General features: G+C 49.4%; 1 protein-coding gene across 1 annotated transcript in view; it reads left to right on the forward strand.

The window, feature by feature from the left end:
* Positions 1 to 15,125, forward strand: part of LOC131207884 (uncharacterized) — a 33,210-nt gene extending 18,085 nt beyond the window's left edge. Inside the window, exons 6-13 of the mRNA XM_058200517.1 lie at positions 316 to 469; positions 2,454 to 2,550; positions 2,659 to 2,786; positions 4,076 to 4,218; positions 4,480 to 4,602; positions 11,883 to 11,985; positions 12,652 to 12,905; positions 14,802 to 15,125. Coding sequence (XP_058056500.1) covers positions 316 to 469; positions 2,454 to 2,550; positions 2,659 to 2,786; positions 4,076 to 4,218; positions 4,480 to 4,602; positions 11,883 to 11,985; positions 12,652 to 12,905; positions 14,802 to 15,125 — 1,326 coding nt within the window. The remainder of the gene's footprint in view (positions 1 to 315; positions 470 to 2,453; positions 2,551 to 2,658; positions 2,787 to 4,075; positions 4,219 to 4,479; positions 4,603 to 11,882; positions 11,986 to 12,651; positions 12,906 to 14,801) is intronic.
* Positions 15,126 to 18,058: the final 2,933 nt, after the last annotated feature.

Raw genomic sequence — 18,058 nt, forward strand, 5'->3', positions numbered from 1 at the left:
CTCCGTCGCCCGGCGCTGACATAGCATTAAGCGAGACGCCGATGCCGTTTGCGGCCGGTGCGGCCCTCTGATGTAGCCGCATTTGTCATGGTAATGATGATGATAATGCTGCTGAAAAGGACGATGCAGATGAGCAGCGCAGTCAGCATGCCGGGGACGCGTGGCCTTCGCCGAACTCTGTCACCTCGCCCGAGTGCCAGTCAGACCGGAGCCATCTTGGCAACAAACTACCACCAGCACCATCACCATATATTCAATTGATTTCTCTACCTTTTTTACTCCATTTTGCGTCTCGCTCCCGCGCACCGCCGACAGGAAGGGTACGAGTGTCAGTGCTGCAGCGGGTTCGCCGGGACACACTGCGAGGAGATTGATGCCTGCAGCCCGTCGCCCTGCACCAACAACGGAATCTGCGTCGATCTATCCCAGGGACACGAGGGCAACGCTTATCAGTGTCTCTGCCCGTACGGTAAGTGCACGTTGCGTCACAATCGTCACACTTTTCACGCGCGTGAAGCGGAACCATTTTGAACCCGGCCGAGGACTCGCGCGTCGCTGTGTGTATGCGTCTGTGGTTAAATGGCAAAATGGTTGCAGCCGGTTGCAAATGAGCAATTCCGTTGCCGTACGTTTTTCGTGCCGTCCGGGATTCTTGGAATAATTTTCCGCTTCGCAAGCCGTGCCATTGGGTGGTCCCAAAAGTACTGTCGCATTGTGGCAATGTTCGACGACAAATCTGTGACCGATATGCAAAGTAATTTCGCAGTGTGGCGTTCATGACAGCAACACTGCCTAAGATGCTTTATTTTATTAATGCCAGCTATAAGTTCGGATCTTAATTTTGCATAAACTAAAAGTTCGATTTAAGTTCTAGATTTCCATTATGAAAATTATTTAGAATTTTTTATGTTGGTAATTTTATTTGAGGTATGGTTTTTCCGAAATCAGAAAAATGGCTAAGCTGAAGAAAGAGTAACCTTCAACCAAGCTGTACACTCGGGAGCTTTGTCGCTAACTGTGCACTGCCTAAATGATATAAATGGCCGAGAACGTTCATCTTATTGAATATGTTTTAAGTCAATTTAAGCTCACTTAAACTTTCTCTGTGGACCAATCTAATAACTTGATCGATTCAATTGAATGGCTCTCTCCTTCAATTAATTCAACTAAACTTAATTGCTCTTTGAATTAAAGTGCCTTGATGCTTTTGAGCGGACCTCATCCTTATTAAAATTATGCTGCAACCTCGCACTCACATAACGGCGCACCTTTCCCGTGTCGAGTCGGACGACACGAAATGACTGCACCGATTGTTGGTGGGCAGCCATCCGAAAAACGTTCAACGGCTCGGCGCGCTGCTGGCCGTAATATTGAAATCCTTCAATTATGGAGCACGCATACGCACGAAAAATCACACAAATTGCCACAATCAGCCCGGGGCACCGATTTGGGCCACCAACAGCAAAGCGGAAAAGGCCGCTGAAGCCGTGGGAACCACAAAAATAAAACATTTCGAATGATAAAACCTTACCCTACCAAACAATCGCAGCGATCGAGAACTGGCTCCCCCCACCGAAAAGAAAGGGCCGAAAGTGCATGAATAAATAAAAGTAAAACGAAGTTAATGCCTAATCCTGGCACCGCTTTATTGCGCCGCTGTTTTGCAAATAGAGCCAACAAATCCTTCGCGCGCTCCGACGCCAAGGCAGCAATGGAAATCGTTCACTTTGGGTCCTTTGGGCTGTTCTCGGGGCACGGGGCTTGAAATTTGTTACCCGCCGGGTGGGTCGGTCGGTGGCCGGTGGCGTGCACTTTTCCGGTCGCTGAACGGCCGGGCGAAAATCAGAGGCACATAAAAATTTATGTCGTTCCGAGCGCGCTTCATTTGCATCGGTGTGTTTGGCCGCCGGCGGCCTTTATCTTTTTCTCTCTGTGTGTTTTGGTTTAAGTTTTTTCCATTTTATTATCGTACCTTTGCTGGCTTCCATGCGCAGCCCCAATTCGTCTCTATTTCCGGAACAGCGATCGCGCCGCGAGTCCGCCGCTCCGTATCGATAAAATATCGAACTGTATGATCTGCTCGGCTCACGGCGGACCAGGCGACTTCACGACTCGTTCATCATGTTGCCGTGCGCCGTGGTGGTTGGCATTTTATGTGTTGGGGTACAATTTGAATATTTTACGACCAGCCCACGCACGGACGGTCCGCGGGTCCGTGGCCGGCTTCGCGGTTTTGTTGAACTCGGCCTCGGCCACTCTTTGATGTATGGTGGCCCAGTGTGTGTTTACGGCGGTCAGCCCGTTGTTTGGTGTTTGATTTTACACGGGCTTCCACGGGGTAGAATGTTTACGGTCTCCCTTTGTGCCGTACGTGGCACCATCTCTCTCTGTTGCTTTAATGTTTTCTCTGTTCGATTTTAACATTTTTTTCCACTGTGCCGTTGGCTCCACAGGCTACACCGGCAAAAACTGTCAGTTCGAGTCGGATCCGTGCAATCCTTCGCAGTGTCTGAACGGTGGTACCTGTGTCGGCAATTCGACTCACTTCAGGTAGGTGTTCCGTTGTGCTGCTCCGGAGTGTTTGGCCAGCAAGAACCTAGTTAGCATACCTGCACGACTTAATTTTTTTCTTCCCCTATCCGCGTTTCCCGCTCGCAGATGCGATTGCACCTCCGGCTACACCGGACCCCTCTGTCAGCACAATCTGAACGAGTGCGAGTCGTCACCGTGCGTGCACGGCATCTGCGTCGACCAGGAGGACGGATTCCGGTGCTTCTGCCAGCCAGGTAAGCATTCCGGGTGCAATTGCGCCTTCTGCGCCTGCAAGTATGCAACCGATCGCGTATAGGACACGATTCGTTCGATCGCGGCGAAATCTCGTGTCGGCCGGGCCCGAAAATCGAAATGCAAAGTGCCCCGTCCCGGCCAACAGCAACAGCATAAAAAGCAATTCGCTTGCCAACAGGACAAGCGCTAACCGCATTTAAGATTTTCGTGAAGGGGAAACACAATTTTCGGTCTTCTCTTTTTCGGCTTCCTTATGCCTTCCGGAATTGCAATGCGGCCTTTATGTGGCCCGGAACGGTGGCCAAACCGGTCGGTGGAACGTCGAGGAAAGTGCTCTGCCGGCGACGATCGATAGTTTTCCTGCCAGCGGAGGCGCACTTGACGCCACACGCCGCCGAGAGCGAGGAAAATAATTCAATTTGCAATGTGATGGAAAATAAATTGATGTTATTGGCGTGGAATTATGCTTTCTGGCTCTCTGGCTCCGGTGCTCGAAAATCTCGATCGGTCGCGTTGCAGAGGGATGCAAATGAATAAATATGTCGAGCTAACAACCGTTGATCCGGTTCGAAGTAATGGGCCCGACGATCCGGTGTACGTGCACCGCGATCCGAAGCCGAATAGCGATGCAGTATTTGGGAATGCTTAAAACAATTCACAATGCAAACTCACATTGAAGCTGGAGCTGGAACGCACAAAACAACGGCACCAGTCGCAACAGCCAGCCGTAGGTGACTCGAAAAGTAATTTTATTTACGGAATATATTTGAATGTATCCACTTTTCGTTATTCAACATAAACTTTTGCCTGAGACCCTTAGCAGACGAAAGGTCCACAGAATTAACCAAACAGTACGCCATTAAGCAACCATTAAAATAATCCCCTCAATTCTACGATCGACAGTCTGAGGTTTTTTCCGAGGAAACTATTGAGCTGCCCTAGCATTTTAACAATTTGCTTGCCGTTTACGTTCCACTGCCGCTGCAATTCGGTCCGAAATGCCATCCAGACTTCCAGAAGGTCCTTGATTTCAGCGAATGAAAAGCCCACCCCCCGGCAGACATCGTTAATTATGAATCGTCGAGTCGTTAAACAGTTCTAAGCGCCGTGCCCTGGCGGGCAACAATATGCACCGTGCATTGTGCACCGTCGGTTGGCGTACTCGAAGAAACCACCGGACCCGGTTCGGTGGTCCCATAGCTCCGTTGTGTATTTCCAGAAACCGCACAAATTATGCATCGCCATGGCGCATTAATGTGATTCACTTCTCGCTCGCTCCCACCGCTAGGATTCTCCGGTGAGCTGTGCAACTTCGAGTACAACGAGTGCGAATCGAACCCATGCATCAACGGGGGCCAGTGCATCGACAACATCGGAGGCTTCTCGTGCAAGTGCACCCGGGGCTACACCGGCAAGCGGTGTCACATTAAGGTAAGTTTTGCCGGATCACGGCAATGCCATCGCACTCGATGCGATGCCATCGAAGGGCCTCGAAGGGGTTCGAACAAAATCGATCAGAGCTGCGGGATCGACTACGCACTGCGCCGAGTTAATTGTGCAGAAGCTTTTAATTGTTCCCCCCCGAACCGCGGATGTCGATCGGTGCCGCCTTCGGCACTCAACGGCCGCCGTCAAAAGAGGCTAACGGGGGTGCTCGATTTACAACACTAATGATGTGCTCATTATTTGCAGGTCGACTTCTGCGCCAACGATCCCTGCCCGGATGGGCATCGGTGCATCGACCACGGGGATGACTTCACCTGCGAGTGTCCTGGGGGCCGGAATGGACCGGATTGCAATCAAGTACCGAGAACGGTAGGTACCCATGGGCCGGATGTGCGGAACACGTGCACGCCGACGGCTGATGATAGCATATCTTCCGGAGGCAAACATTTTACGGGAAATCTCTTTCTTGGAACTTCGATCATAGAAATATGGCGAACGTTTGCAGAAGCCACCTCTTTGATCTAGTTTCATTAATAATCTGCAAACTTGTTTCCTTGCCAACTTTGACACTGATACAAAATAAGTGTAACGTTTACGACGTTATGGAAACGAGTCGATAGAGCGCCTAGATGTAGGCAATAATTTGTGCCCGATTTTGAGTTTTCCCGACGACCATAAAGTGTGGTAACCAATTATGGTAACCAGTCCCAATGTAATTTCTACTCAATATTCTAAACTAATATGGAACCAAATGTTTAGTGGCTTCGGTGTTGAATTGGGGAGCAAAGTGTCCATCGCTTTCCACAAGTTTTGAAGGACATTTTGAGCGAAACACCGCATACTCTGAAGACTTACCCTGAGGGAACAATTTTGCGCGTTGTAGCGTTACTCTGCAGCGCTCTCGGTGTAGTGTTACCAGTCGAGTAACGAAACACTTTCGTCCAGCTTCTTCAGTGGTGTACATAGACGTGCGTGGAATCCCGTAGAAACTACGTTGTAGTGGCAGTAATTTAAAAGCTATAGTTGGGCTGCGCCACTGGCCGCGAAATTCTTCGCAGCTGTTTGCGTTCGTTGCTCCCGATGCACCACCCATCCATGCAATCATGAAACAACTTTGGACGCTACACGAGCAGCGACCACCGTGCAAGTTTGCTACGTTCTCTCTCTCGCGCGCTCTTGAAAGACTTTCGCTCGAATTCCGCGCTTCAGAAGAGGCCGCCACCATCGTGCACACTTTTCCGTTCGCCATTTCATCAAATTTCCTTCTACACTCTATTATCTTGTCGTTAAGCTTGATTTATGTGGCGTGTTATCCGCCATTACGGGATTTCCCTGGGTGCGCACAGCACTTACGGCGCTTACATCGTCCCGACGGCGGCGTCCCCAGCATCCTGCCAATGGCATTGGGATGCTCTGGAGCGATATTTTTCGAGCCGTCCCCGATCGCCGCTCGATGTTTTCGGGATGTGCCCGTTACGCGAGGCGGGATAATTATCCTCCTATATCTTCGTACGGGAATCGCTGCTAAAAACTAATTAAAATTCATGATTCCACCCGCCTCGCCTAGTGAAGCCACGGGCGACCGTGCGCCTCCATCGCATCGTTAAGCGGCACCAGGCGCCTCCATTGGAACTATAATGACTTTGCTCGGTAATTTAATCCCCTTGAAGCGCTTCGAACGTATCCGGCGCATTTTCTGACGTTATTTAGTTTCCCGGGGTGCACGGTGCAAGTACACACGCGTGCACCGGCTATTACGCTCAGCTGCCTCAGACCCACTCAGGCCAAACGGGAAGTGGCCACAAATTTCGTTCGTTTCGTTTTTTTCACACCCAACCAAAGTATCATCCGTGGCGCGAAACGTATTTACCACCGAGGTGGACGCGTTCGGTGCCAGCTGGCACGCTGAATTGCCCGGCGGACTGCTACCCAGCTCGGTGTGCGTCGAAGCGTGGCCCAACCGGCCGTCAACCGGCCAGTGGTACAAATCAAATTTGAGTGAATGAGTGCGGATGACTTATCCGATCGCGGCAGTCACTCGGAAGTGGGTCCCATTTTCCATTCCGGGTTCCGGGTTTCCTGCTTTTGCGAAGTTTGTTGTACGTTTTTATTTTGACCAAGCTGCGCTATCGCTCTCCTTATCTCTCACGCTCTCTTTCTACCTCTCTCTCGCTCTCTCTCTCTCTCTCTCTCTCTCTCTGAGTGAGTTAACCGAGGGCGTGGAGACGGAAGAAAAGGATTAAAACATAAATCAGCTTACCCGGGGACCGGGAAATGGGAATCACTTATTTTCGTTATTCGACTATTTTTCGCTTTGGCTACCCACCGCAGGGCTTTCCCTTCTCGTTTTTTGCAACACTTTCCAAGGGCCCGTGTCCTTTCGGGTCCACGGTTCGATTGTTTGGACTTCTCCATTCGTCAACCTACGGGCGGCCGGTGGCCTCCGGCATCCTTTTTCCGTGCCGGTGCCGGGGAAGGATCAGCGTTCGAATGATTGTTCCGCCGGTTCGCGGAACGCCGTCCCTGCCCCGCGTTCCGCGCGCGCGTCGGTTAAACTTTTCGTCCTCCAAGTGAGCCCATCCGGTGGGGATGGTGGTGTGGTGTTTTTCGGACCCGGAGACCGTCGAGATATATCGCTTCCTTTTGTTGGCCTTTGGTGAAAAGAGTTTCCACGCGTTTCCCGGGTTTTCCTGCGTAGCTCGCAAAAAGGATCCTGTGGCCCGGCGTCGGGAGCGCTTTTAAGGTAGGTATCTCCCAGAACCCTAGTCCCTAAGAACCTGCCACAATCGTTTTTAGTGCATAAAACAACACTGCTTTTGGTCTTTTGGCCCCTCTTTCGTGTTTTTTTTTATGTCTGCTTTCGGGGCGAAGAATTTTCCTCCTCCGCTAGGACACCGGGAATGGGTTTCTGGGAAAGTTTGCTCCAGCGAAAGAAAGTCAAACTACTTTTTTCACCCACTCTCGCTCGGGACGCCCATGATGGAACGGAATAATGTGGCTTTTCCCGGTGGCAGAGAGGCCACCCATCCGAAACCACCACCTGCCCGTCCATTGACCATTGTCTGCGAGAAGGGATGAGCAAACCAACGGACACGGTTAGAATTTCAATCAGTTGATCGAGGCGAAAGAATAGGTTTTTCGCTCCCCTCGGGGGATGGAAATTCGTCCTCGGTTGGTGTTAATTTTGACTTAATACCGAGTGCGAAATCGGATAGCGGTCGAGCTAATAAGGGCACCAGGCAGTTGTTGGGAAATATGACGTGAAAGCTGACACATTCTCGTGCTCGCCCACGGCAACCGGATTACGCTGGCAGGGTGCTATCAATTCGTGAAAAAGGAAAACAGCCATTAGCAGTCGCCGGAGATATAGGCGTGTCACCGAGGTGGTGGTTTTCGCTTTGCTGTGCCTCTCTTGTGGCTGCGTGGCACGTGGCATCATTTTTTTACGTGTTTTCGCTTCTCGCAAGAAAATTACGCCGTGTGCTTGTGCATATTTCATGGCGGACCGTTGGGCCATGCCTCGTGTAGGTGCTGGTAGGCTCTCGAAGGATTTAGATTAACCAGCGCCACTCGCAGCTCAAACTGAGTGCACAGTCTCTAAACCGAGAATTAAGGATTAGATTTTTCTTTTCTCATCGACCGAGCCCAACGCTGGCTGTAGCCTACACAGCGAAACGAATTCTGTGTTAATGTAGAAACGAAAACGTCTTCTCACTTCAGTCTTTCTAATAAATCCCAACAGCGGTAGAAATTGGGTCCTCGAAACGATACCGTGCTGAGTGCTGAAATTGCATACTTTTTGGCGTAACTCTAAAACACTTTCCATTGAATCGAAAGAATTTCATTCACGACAATTATTTTGTCTGTAACAAAAAAAGAGTAGGAACTGGAACTGGGACGTTGAAGTTGCCTTTCGTGCCAAGATTTTCTCAGAACAAATGGTACCGTGTTTGGTCGGCGAGTCACAAAAGAAGCCATCGTAAGTTTGCCGTTAAGCCTCTCGAACTGCAATCGAGAATGTTGCGCTGCGTGGCCGTCGCAGAGCACCATTTCATTCACTGCCAAGGTGACAACGTGCCCGTGGCTTGGTTTCCTGCTCCGTTAGGTGGCGCTTTAGGCTGCATCATTTGCATACCGAGACACTTGGAGACTTTATTTCATCTCCATCTCCCAGGACCCGGGACCTCGGGACTGTCGCCGCCGCTCGGTTCGATACTCGCTGGAGTATTTTGCGGAACACTGCGCACGGAAAGTGGGCACGGAAAAATATAATATACCCTTGTCAAGGGATTTCGTTTCCCTCGGCACACCAACACACACGAGCCAATCGAACACAGCCTCCACAGTGCTGTTGCGCTCGTGTATACATAAACATATAATAATACGACTGGCGCTGCTCCTTGGCAGCGGCCGCCGATGCTGGGCTGGAAGTGATGCGATATTTTGCACCGATCCCCAACAGAGCGGACCCCCAGTGGGGAATTTAATCTGTATTGATTTGGCTTCGCCTTCGCCTCGAAAGTGCCGTCGGATGTCGGCGCTGACTTTCCCCGGCCCGGCGATGGCTCCCGAGCTGTCGTACGATAAACAACCTCACCGGTTCGGGTTGGGGCGTCGGCTAAATCAGATATACAACATTCATATTCGGTATGCGAGCCGAGCGGCAGCATCCACCGACACCGTCATCGCTTGGCCGGGTTCTTCGCCGTCGTGCCGTCCGTGCTTCCGGGGCCGGATTAAAGAGTGAAAAACAAAGGCGAATTACGAAATGCCGTTCGCCCAGAGTCTACATGCCGTGAACGGTGACGGGGCTGGAGAGCGAACGACATAAATACGGCGGAATCGAGAAACAAATGGAAGGAAATAACTCTCCATCTTTGGGAGGGCCATCGTGGCGTCATCGCTCAGAATGAAAAACAACGCGTAGCTTGACACGCTGAGACGCGCCGCACCGGGGTTCGTGACGGTGGTTGGCAACGAAATTGATGGCCAGGATGCTTTCCCATTCGCTGACTGTGTTGACTGTTTTTAAAACAAATTATAAGATTATATCACAAAATCGGTCCGTTTCCTTTGGGACCTCCTCTACCGGCGACCGGATTCGCAGATTCTTCAAAATGTTCTTCCATTGCTGCGTCCCCAGAGAAATACCCCGATGATCGGATCGACTATGTAAAGTTTAGTAAGAAAAGTTGTAGAATAATAAAGAATACTCCGTTTCTTTTATAGCAGTACCTTTTTTGAACAGATAAATGACGCTCTAATGATAAATGAAACTTTGAAGTTGAGATTTGTGAGGTGTTAAGGGGATTTTCTCATATCATCATCCTGCTCATGTACGATAACGATACATATTTGCAGTGACACAAATCATAAAGTGGCCGCAGCAAACTTGAAATGAAATTAAATTCATTCCATCATCCCGGTGACAGAAAGAGTGATAATCTTTCGAGAGTCGCCCAATCGAGCGTTATAGATCGATGTCTATAAAAGGCTTTTAATATGCGAAGCCATAAATCACTTTGGCTCGACGTTCCACGAATTTGAGGCCGTAAGCCGGGACTCGACAACAGCAGGTACGCGAAAGCATCAATCCTCCCTCATCCTGTTCGGGTCACTGGCGTGGCCGCACTCGGTTACCTAACACTGCAACCGATAACACGATATCGTTTAGTGCCCTCGTCGGTTGCTTTCCTCTGTTTCGAATGGAATAAACTGGCTTCAAACGTCGTTAGCTTTACGTTAAAATAACATTTACCGATCGCGATCAAAGCGCAGCACTCATTACAGCTCCGAGTTGCCCCGAGTGGGAAGGTTAAAAATGAAAACTCGTTCAAAAGTGTACCGAAAAACTGTTCCAAAAACCTGACGATGATGAAAAGTTACGTCCGCCTCGTGTGCGGTGTGCGGTTTGGAACATTCCATGTTCTCGAAAGAGCCCAGGTGGTTAAGCCATCGCCATCGGTTGTACAATTTGTACCAGAGGAATTGAAATCAGCTTTTTCAGTTGGCTTGACACATTGTTTGCTATCGAGCACCAAACCAATTAATCTCCGCCGCTTCCTTTTAAGCCTTTTACGATCCATTGGGGGATGGAAAATATTATCCCTCCGCTCCGCTCCGTTCGTCCGTGCGGCTGGTAGTGATGATTTTCCAGCTTGTTGGTTTTTCCCACCGAGCCCAGCGCACGACGCCAGCGGAGCTTATGGAGTAGTGTTGCGCACTGCTGCGCGATATGTTCATAGAAGTAATCCACGCCATTCGAACCGGTCTTATCGGTCGAACAAACCGGTTTTATGGGTTCGATGGTGACAAATTATGAAACTCTCTCCAAGCTCTCTGTGTGTCCTTCACGCGAGTTTCCGTGGAGTACGGAATTGTTTTTAGGACGTTTTGTGATGCGGAACTAAAAAATGCGCGGGATTTTTTTTTTTGCACTGCAATGTAGTGTACAACTTTTTTCATTGGAAAAAGCATCGAATCCCCCTAAATCTGATAAACAAACAGTATTTTTTCGAATTTGTGCCAATCAATCAGTGATCCATTTTATGTACGTTTTTCTCCTTGTTTGAGGGCCCAATAAAAGAAAAAGGCAACCAGTTGATTCGGATAGCATACATCTAGGCGTACTCGCACACGGATTCCAGGCATCTGGGCGCACTTCAAACACAGCTTTGATGTGTTGCCATAAATACGCCTAAAACTATGCAGTATCACACACCATATCATCTCTTGGGCGCTTTGTTCTCTTGTTGTTTTTTCCTGTGTAAATAAAATAAATTCACATTTTATAAATATTCAACAATGTTTTGGACGAAACTTCAAACATGAAAATCTAACTTCATCAACCTTTTATAAACATTTCTTATGGAGAGTATTTTCCTTAATCAAACCCAAGCGCGAAGTGCTGCAGCAAATACACTTCAACGACGTTCAATACTGTTTGCCTTTATACAATCTCCCCTATCAACCCTTCATCATGCCTGGGGTCTGTGGCTTGGTTGAACAGATGGAGAGAATGCCGGAAGCTCACTCGCAAGAAGTGGAGCAAAAGGAGAAAAAAACAAATACACCTACACTCTCGGCTAACGACGGACATTCGGTACGCACCAATTGGTGCGTTAAATCTAAAGAGACATATTACAGCATACGGAAGGGCCGTAACAGGAACCGGAACTAACCATGCAAAACCATCGATGGCTGCCGATGCCGCTCCCTGCCGGGTTCTAGGCCGAAGCCTGCCAAAGGTTGTCCATCTCGATTTCTCGGCCTACGGCCGGCACTCGATTGAAAAGGAACCGGAATGGCGAATGGGAAAAAGGGACCTTTTCGGAACGGGCACGGAATCAGGTCAACAGGCCGGGCCCGGGCAAGCCGGGGTGGTGGATGATATAACGGAATTGGAGTGGGACCCCATAGAAAATGCAAACCGGATGATCTAAACCCTTTGTCAGGCCATTAAAAATGGCGGCCCCAAGAAGCGGGACCTGGTGAGCCAGGGAAAAAAACCCGGCCCGGAGAGAGAGAGAGAGAGAGAGAAAAGCACCCGACATAATCTGCACCGGACCTACAGGGGCAGCCGCCCGACCGAGCAGTATTCGATGACCCTTAACACACAGTTTCCTTTTTGTTCGCCATATCCTCAACAGCTGTGCAACGTGAACCCGTGCGCTAATGGAGGCACCTGCTGGACGACGGAGGAGTCCTTCTACTGTGCCTGCCGGCCAGGATTTACGGGCAAAATGTGCGAAGGTAAGGTGGTAAATTATTATTCAAACCGGCACCACACACACCCACACACCGGAAGTGGACCGAAAAAGAGGGAAAAACAAACAATAGGAAACCCGCCCCGGGAAACCCACGTCGCGGGTGCAAAACGGTCCCATGCCCTATTGTATCGCGAAGAATGTGGAATGTGGCTCGCGCCTTTTTTGTGGAAAATTGTTTCCGGTTTCGGGTTTTTTGTTGCGTCTGTCAATTTCACGGACGCACGGCCCACGCGTCCCTCCTCATCGGCGGTGGCGCCATCACGTGCGCTCCAATTGGAACGGCAGAAACCGCTTTCTCGGGGAAAAGAAATGTACCCGCCGTCGAGGGGGGCCGAGGGAGCGGGAAAATGCCAACAGCAAATAATCGAGCAACGAGCGAACGAAAAGTCGGTCGGTTGGTCGGGACCGACTTTTCCGAATTGGAAAACACTCACGACTGCGCTGCGCGAGTGTCCGAACTAATTGGAGCCTGATCCTTGGTGGATTAGAGCGGCGACCTCAGGCGAACCGCCATCCTCTCCCCGACCACGGGGCCGTGGGACCTCGGGCCCGGCCTCCCGGCCCAAGCCGAATGGAAGAAACTTTTCTAATCTCCCCGGTGTGTTGTGATATCATTACGTACGTTCGGTTTCGCACTTTTGCCCCACAGAAAACTTCGTCATCGATACGATGGTGAGCTCGAGCGAGATGCTATCGGACACGCTGGCCAACCAGAACGGGCTGCGGGCCATCAGTGGCAGCACGATGTATGGAGCCGGCGGTGGTAGCGAGGGCGACGGGGAAGGCGATGGCGGAGTGACCCACACCGGCACCGGCAAACAGCATAGCAGCGCCATCGAGCTACACAACGCGTACATTGCGGCCGGCACGCTCGCCACCGCCATTTTGATCGTGGCCATCGTGGTGAGTACCCTCGGGGGGGATGGGATCAGGGGTCCTCCATTTTGTTTCGGTTCGATTTTTTCCGTTTCTTCTTCTGTTTACTTGGCCAATACCTTTCGTCGTTACCATCCATCAATCCTCGGCACCGTTCGATGCCCGGGACAATCTGGGAAATAGCAATTTATTGCTGACATACAAACACACAGGATCGGTGTGGCTCATTAGTTATCGTGGGTGGGATGGAGGTTCACCACCCACGGGACGCGTCCGCTGCCAATTCCCATCCCAGAAGGACGCAACAAGCGAGACAGAAGTCTGAGGTTCACCTTCGTGGGAGAGCTGGTCACCGTTGTTTACCGACCACCGACCATTGTTACGTGGCCCCGGGCGTGTTTCCAACCTTTGGGGAAGCTGCTGCCGACCGCGATGATTTGCTAATAATTGTTTCGGCTTCGGCTGCCCATGCTATCGACACAATCGCTCGCTAAGGCCAGCACACTCACAAAGGACTCAGCTATTCTTTTGGTACGATTTCTTCGGGATTGTTGCCATTAATTGTACGCACAGTGTAACAATGGAAATATAGGAATGGAATTTTACCTTCGGTGGGGTTTTCTTTCACCATTCGCGAGTGCTAATCATCGCGAATGTTCGCGAAATGGGTTTCTTTTGCTCATTACTTTGCTAGTGATGGGGCACTATTGGTACACCGGGAAGGCGTTTGATGCGGTTAAGAATTTTCTTGTTTTTCTTTCAGTTTAAAGATAGCGAAAGAAAGATACCAGTGACCGGTAAGGTAGCTTTATTCCTTTTTTGTGGACCGTTGACGTTGGAAAGTATACCGTTAGTTCCGTTGAACATTAAACTAGATTAGATACTGTGGTGGTGAGGAATGAGTTTTGCGGTTCCATAAGAAAAATACAATTTTATGCTTAAAAAAAACTCTTTATTTTTCACTATGGCCTCCCTGAACAACAATACACTTATTTCAAGAAGACTTCAATTTATAAATTCCATCCCTGTAGTGAGAAACTGGAAGGACTGCAAAATACGCTTCAACAGCTGTTATGACGTCATCATTTGATGTAAAACGTTTTATAAGCTGATTTTTTTTGGGCCGGAAAAAGACGGAAGTTACTAGGGACCAAATCTAGTGAATACATTCGTTCATATATTTCTTTTTTTCCAAAAATAGAAAAAATCACTGCACTATACTTGGTTTTTTCCATTGTAAAAATACTATGACACGTCGATACTGAATGGAAATCGAACAGCAATACTTATTGAACACCTCAACATACAAGATCGCTACAGGCATAGGCATAATCCTCACAACGAACATACGTCGGAGTGAACAATTCACAGACGTTAAATGAATTCCCTTAGTTGATCAACAGTCAATTTTTTTGATCAAGTTTTATAATTTATTATTCAAAATTGTTTAAAAGCTTTATAGAAGCTTGGTGAAGTTGAGGATGATATTCAAATCTTCAAGGTAAATCTAGCTCTAGTTCAAAAGTACACGGTTGTAGCACACGAAATCTAAACATGTTGATTTAATATCCGCATCGTGTTTGAATCGAAGGGATCAACATCCAATCAAATACATTCGGTGTTTGTATCAGTAATCAAACAACTAACCAGGAAAATGTTGATATTTGCAACGGAAAGGATTCGGCTGTTAACTACTGCCCTATTTATCTTAATTTTTCGTGTTTCTCGCGGATCTCCAGCCCGATCCGATTCGCGCTTGTTCCCGTATCGGTTTTGTTTATCGTAAAGTTAAACTCAATAGCGTTGCTTCATTTGGGGATAACCTTGGGGATAGAACAGCCGGCAACCGGCTGCCACCGGAGTCGGTTCTCTGCATCCAGTGTTCTCTTTTTCACGTCACCCCCCCTTTTTAACCACCCACAGGTAACCGCCTGTCACTGCAAGGTACACCAGAGCTACCGACACTTCGCGACCAAGCACCGCCAGCTGATACCGGTGTTCGGGCGGCGCTCGAAGCCGGCCAACGGCGCCAACCGCCACTGGCTGAGCGGCAAAGGCCACCAGCACCACCAGAGCCATACCAACCCCAACTACCACTACGCGGCGCACCAGGGCCTGCAGCCCCACTCGTACGCCGGCCTGCAGCCGGAGCGAATGATCACCAAACCGCTGCCGATGAACCTGGAGAACGACATGTACTACACCGTGGACTTTGGCGACTCACAGAACGCACCCTTGATACAGTAATGCCCGGGACGGGTGAGTGGCCGCGGGGTGCGGGCGGGTGAGTGCAGAGTGGAGCTCCCTCCCGAGCGCTGTAAGTACGGTTAATGGTTGTCGCCGCCAATCGACGCCCTCGTTTTAAGTCCCAACGTCCATCGATTCCGAATCCATCGGTTCCGAGAGTTTTCTGACGGCCATCGAACCCACGTGCATGTGTGTGCCAGCTACCGGTCAGAATTACTCCCCCGGCCGACCCCAGTCCCCGGACCCCAGACCGCAAGCTAAACAGGATCGGTCTGGAGGGTACAAAGCAAACACACTGGCCGGGCTCTCACCGGCTACTGATGTGAGTGGTTCCGTTCGTCCTTTTTGATTTTTAACCGTTCCTTCCTACTTTTACCGGCTTACGTTTGATTGTTCGAAACAGACACTGTCGCGTGTCGCCATCGGGTGTTGTTATCGTTACGACTGCTGTTGAGATATCCTGCCGCGCCAGGCCGACTGCTCTCTCTCTCTCTCTCGCTCGGTGCTCTCAATCTCTCTGCGGCAGGGAGTCCACCATCCAACATGGCCGACGACCGGCGTCATGTGTTTTGTAATGGGACTGCCGTGTTTTCCGTTTTTGTTTGTCCGAGCATGAAGAAGAAGCAGCAGAAGTAACACGCAAACCGGAAGCAACAATGACACCTTCCAATGTCACCCTCAAGTCGTTTTGGACCGAGGCGGAAATTAAAGATTTTTATCACCGAAAAGTGTACTCCGGGCGGCTCCCCTGGGTGGATTAGACCCGGCATCGGGTGGCCACCGGAAAGCGGACGGAGAATAATTGACTCATAAATTGAGTTTGAAAACGATGAGGGAATTTCCGAAGACACATCCGGAGCGTTCCAATGAGCAAACTTCTCGACGCGCCAACCCACGGGTTGTAGTGCACTGGGCACGCCCCACAATAATGGTCCGAGATCCTGAATCCCTCCAGTATGGGCCCTCCGGTTTCTGTCTAGTTTCCAAAGGCTCGCCGGTCCCGTTGGTTCCAGCTCGATATCTCCGAAGGCGAAATGAGATACAGATTTGCGTCAGGCCGGGCGGGTCACGGTGCAAGTGAAAAGATTGCATCCGATAAAATCTGAGGCAATTATGGTTTACAAGCGCCCGAAACATTTCCGACCCTCGAAAGGCTTCTTGGCCCCAGCGAAGGATATTAAGGATTCTCCCCTAAACAGTGGCCGAAGGCGATGCTGGCGGAACGAAACAATAAAGGGTGCAATGGAGAAGAAGTGTTTAAAAATTAATAGAGACAAAGAGAGAGAGAGAGAGAGAGAGAGAGAGAGAGAGAGAGAGAGAGAGAGTTTGGTGTGCTGGTGGGAATGTTGAGGTTAGTTTTCCCCAAGCTTGGTTTCGTTTCCCCCAATACGTGTCCGCTCCGGTGGGTCGGGGACCCAGAATGTGCCAATAAATATATTTATACATATATTTTGAACCGTACTAAACGAACTAGCAACGTTTGATGCATATATTAGACTATAAGCATAAGAATTACAAGGACGAAAGCGAGCGAGAGACAGGAAGAGGGAGCTATCTAAGGGTAAGGCAAACTAAGAGAACCACTCCCGTCAAGAAGGGCCCCGTGCCAGGTTACGGGTTGCGGAAGGAAGAAAAAAAGCAAACAAACAAAAAAGTAAGCAAGAAATCAATGCAAAATATAATAATACCACATAAATATGAACCTTTTTCTTAAGCTACCCAAAATCTTAGCTAAAAATACCCGTTACTTGACATTGAGTGAAACAGACATTGCATGCAAAACCTAGCGAACGACAGCAAATCGGATCGGCCGCAGCGAATAACGCACGTTACTTACCGTTTTTTCCAAACTACATAACAAATCATAGAACAAATCACAACCACAACACTCGACGTCCACGGAAGCAGCAATAGGGCGCGGATGTTAGCAGCCCGGGATTAGGTAGAGAGGTAGGTGCGTTTCCGGCTGCTTGCTTGGGGTCCTTTCCTTTCGCCGGACACAGCGCAGATTGGTGGCCAATCGTGAAGCAAACGAATACAACTCTTCCAATAAATCAACCATTTTTTTATGTAGGACCTGGCGCTCTAGGCTACCCTGCTAGTCCGGTAGGTTTAATTACTTTCGTCCAACCAGAGGCGGGTGCTGTAGCACTAGGCATTGTCATTGTTTCGATAGAGCGAGAACGAGCGCGTAGAGAGAGGGGCCCGTTTTTTAAAGTTATAACCTTTCGATGGCGTATGGGCCAAACGTTGGCGTAGAGGTTGGATGTGCTGTTGCTGTTCGAGGCTGAAAAGCGCTCACACAGGACGCTCACAGCTTTATTCCGCAATAGAGAGTTTACCTTTTCCGACTAAAGTAATAAAACCAAAACCCCCTTTTCAGAGGCCCCATTTCGCAAAACTCTTTCTTTAGGGAGCTTTTAATGTAGCAATTAGTAGCGCATCGGAGCAGATACTAGCAGCAGACTTCAACCTTCTCTCTCTCTCTCTCGCTCTCCTTTCTTCTACTAGCCGTGCCGAGTGGCACCTTTTTAAAGGTATTTATTGCGTTAGATGACAACAGCAACAACAACAACAACCACAGGCTAACAATACAAACAAGCAAAAAAGTAACTAAATCATAAATCAAATTGTACATCGTATCGTAGGTCATAGCAGTGCGAAAGAACCACGTACTGCGATAGCGAATGGAATAGAAAATTACACAAACACACAGATACACAGAGAACTCTTAGTTGCAGGTTGCTGGAAAAGGAATATGCCAAACCACCCAATTCGCTGATAGAGTAGAAAAAGGCAAAAACGAACGTTTTCATCGTTTTGCGCAATAGTAACGCCACAAAATCGCAAAACAATGAGAGAAAAAAGAGCGAAAAAGAGAGAAAGAGGGAGAGGGAGAGAGAGGGAGAGAGTTTTGAGAGAACAAACAGCGA

The sequence above is a fragment of the Anopheles bellator genome, chromosome 2 (genome assembly GCF_943735745.2).
Source record: "Anopheles bellator chromosome 2, idAnoBellAS_SP24_06.2, whole genome shotgun sequence".
In the NCBI taxonomy this organism is placed as follows: domain Eukaryota; kingdom Metazoa; phylum Arthropoda; class Insecta; order Diptera; family Culicidae; genus Anopheles; species Anopheles bellator.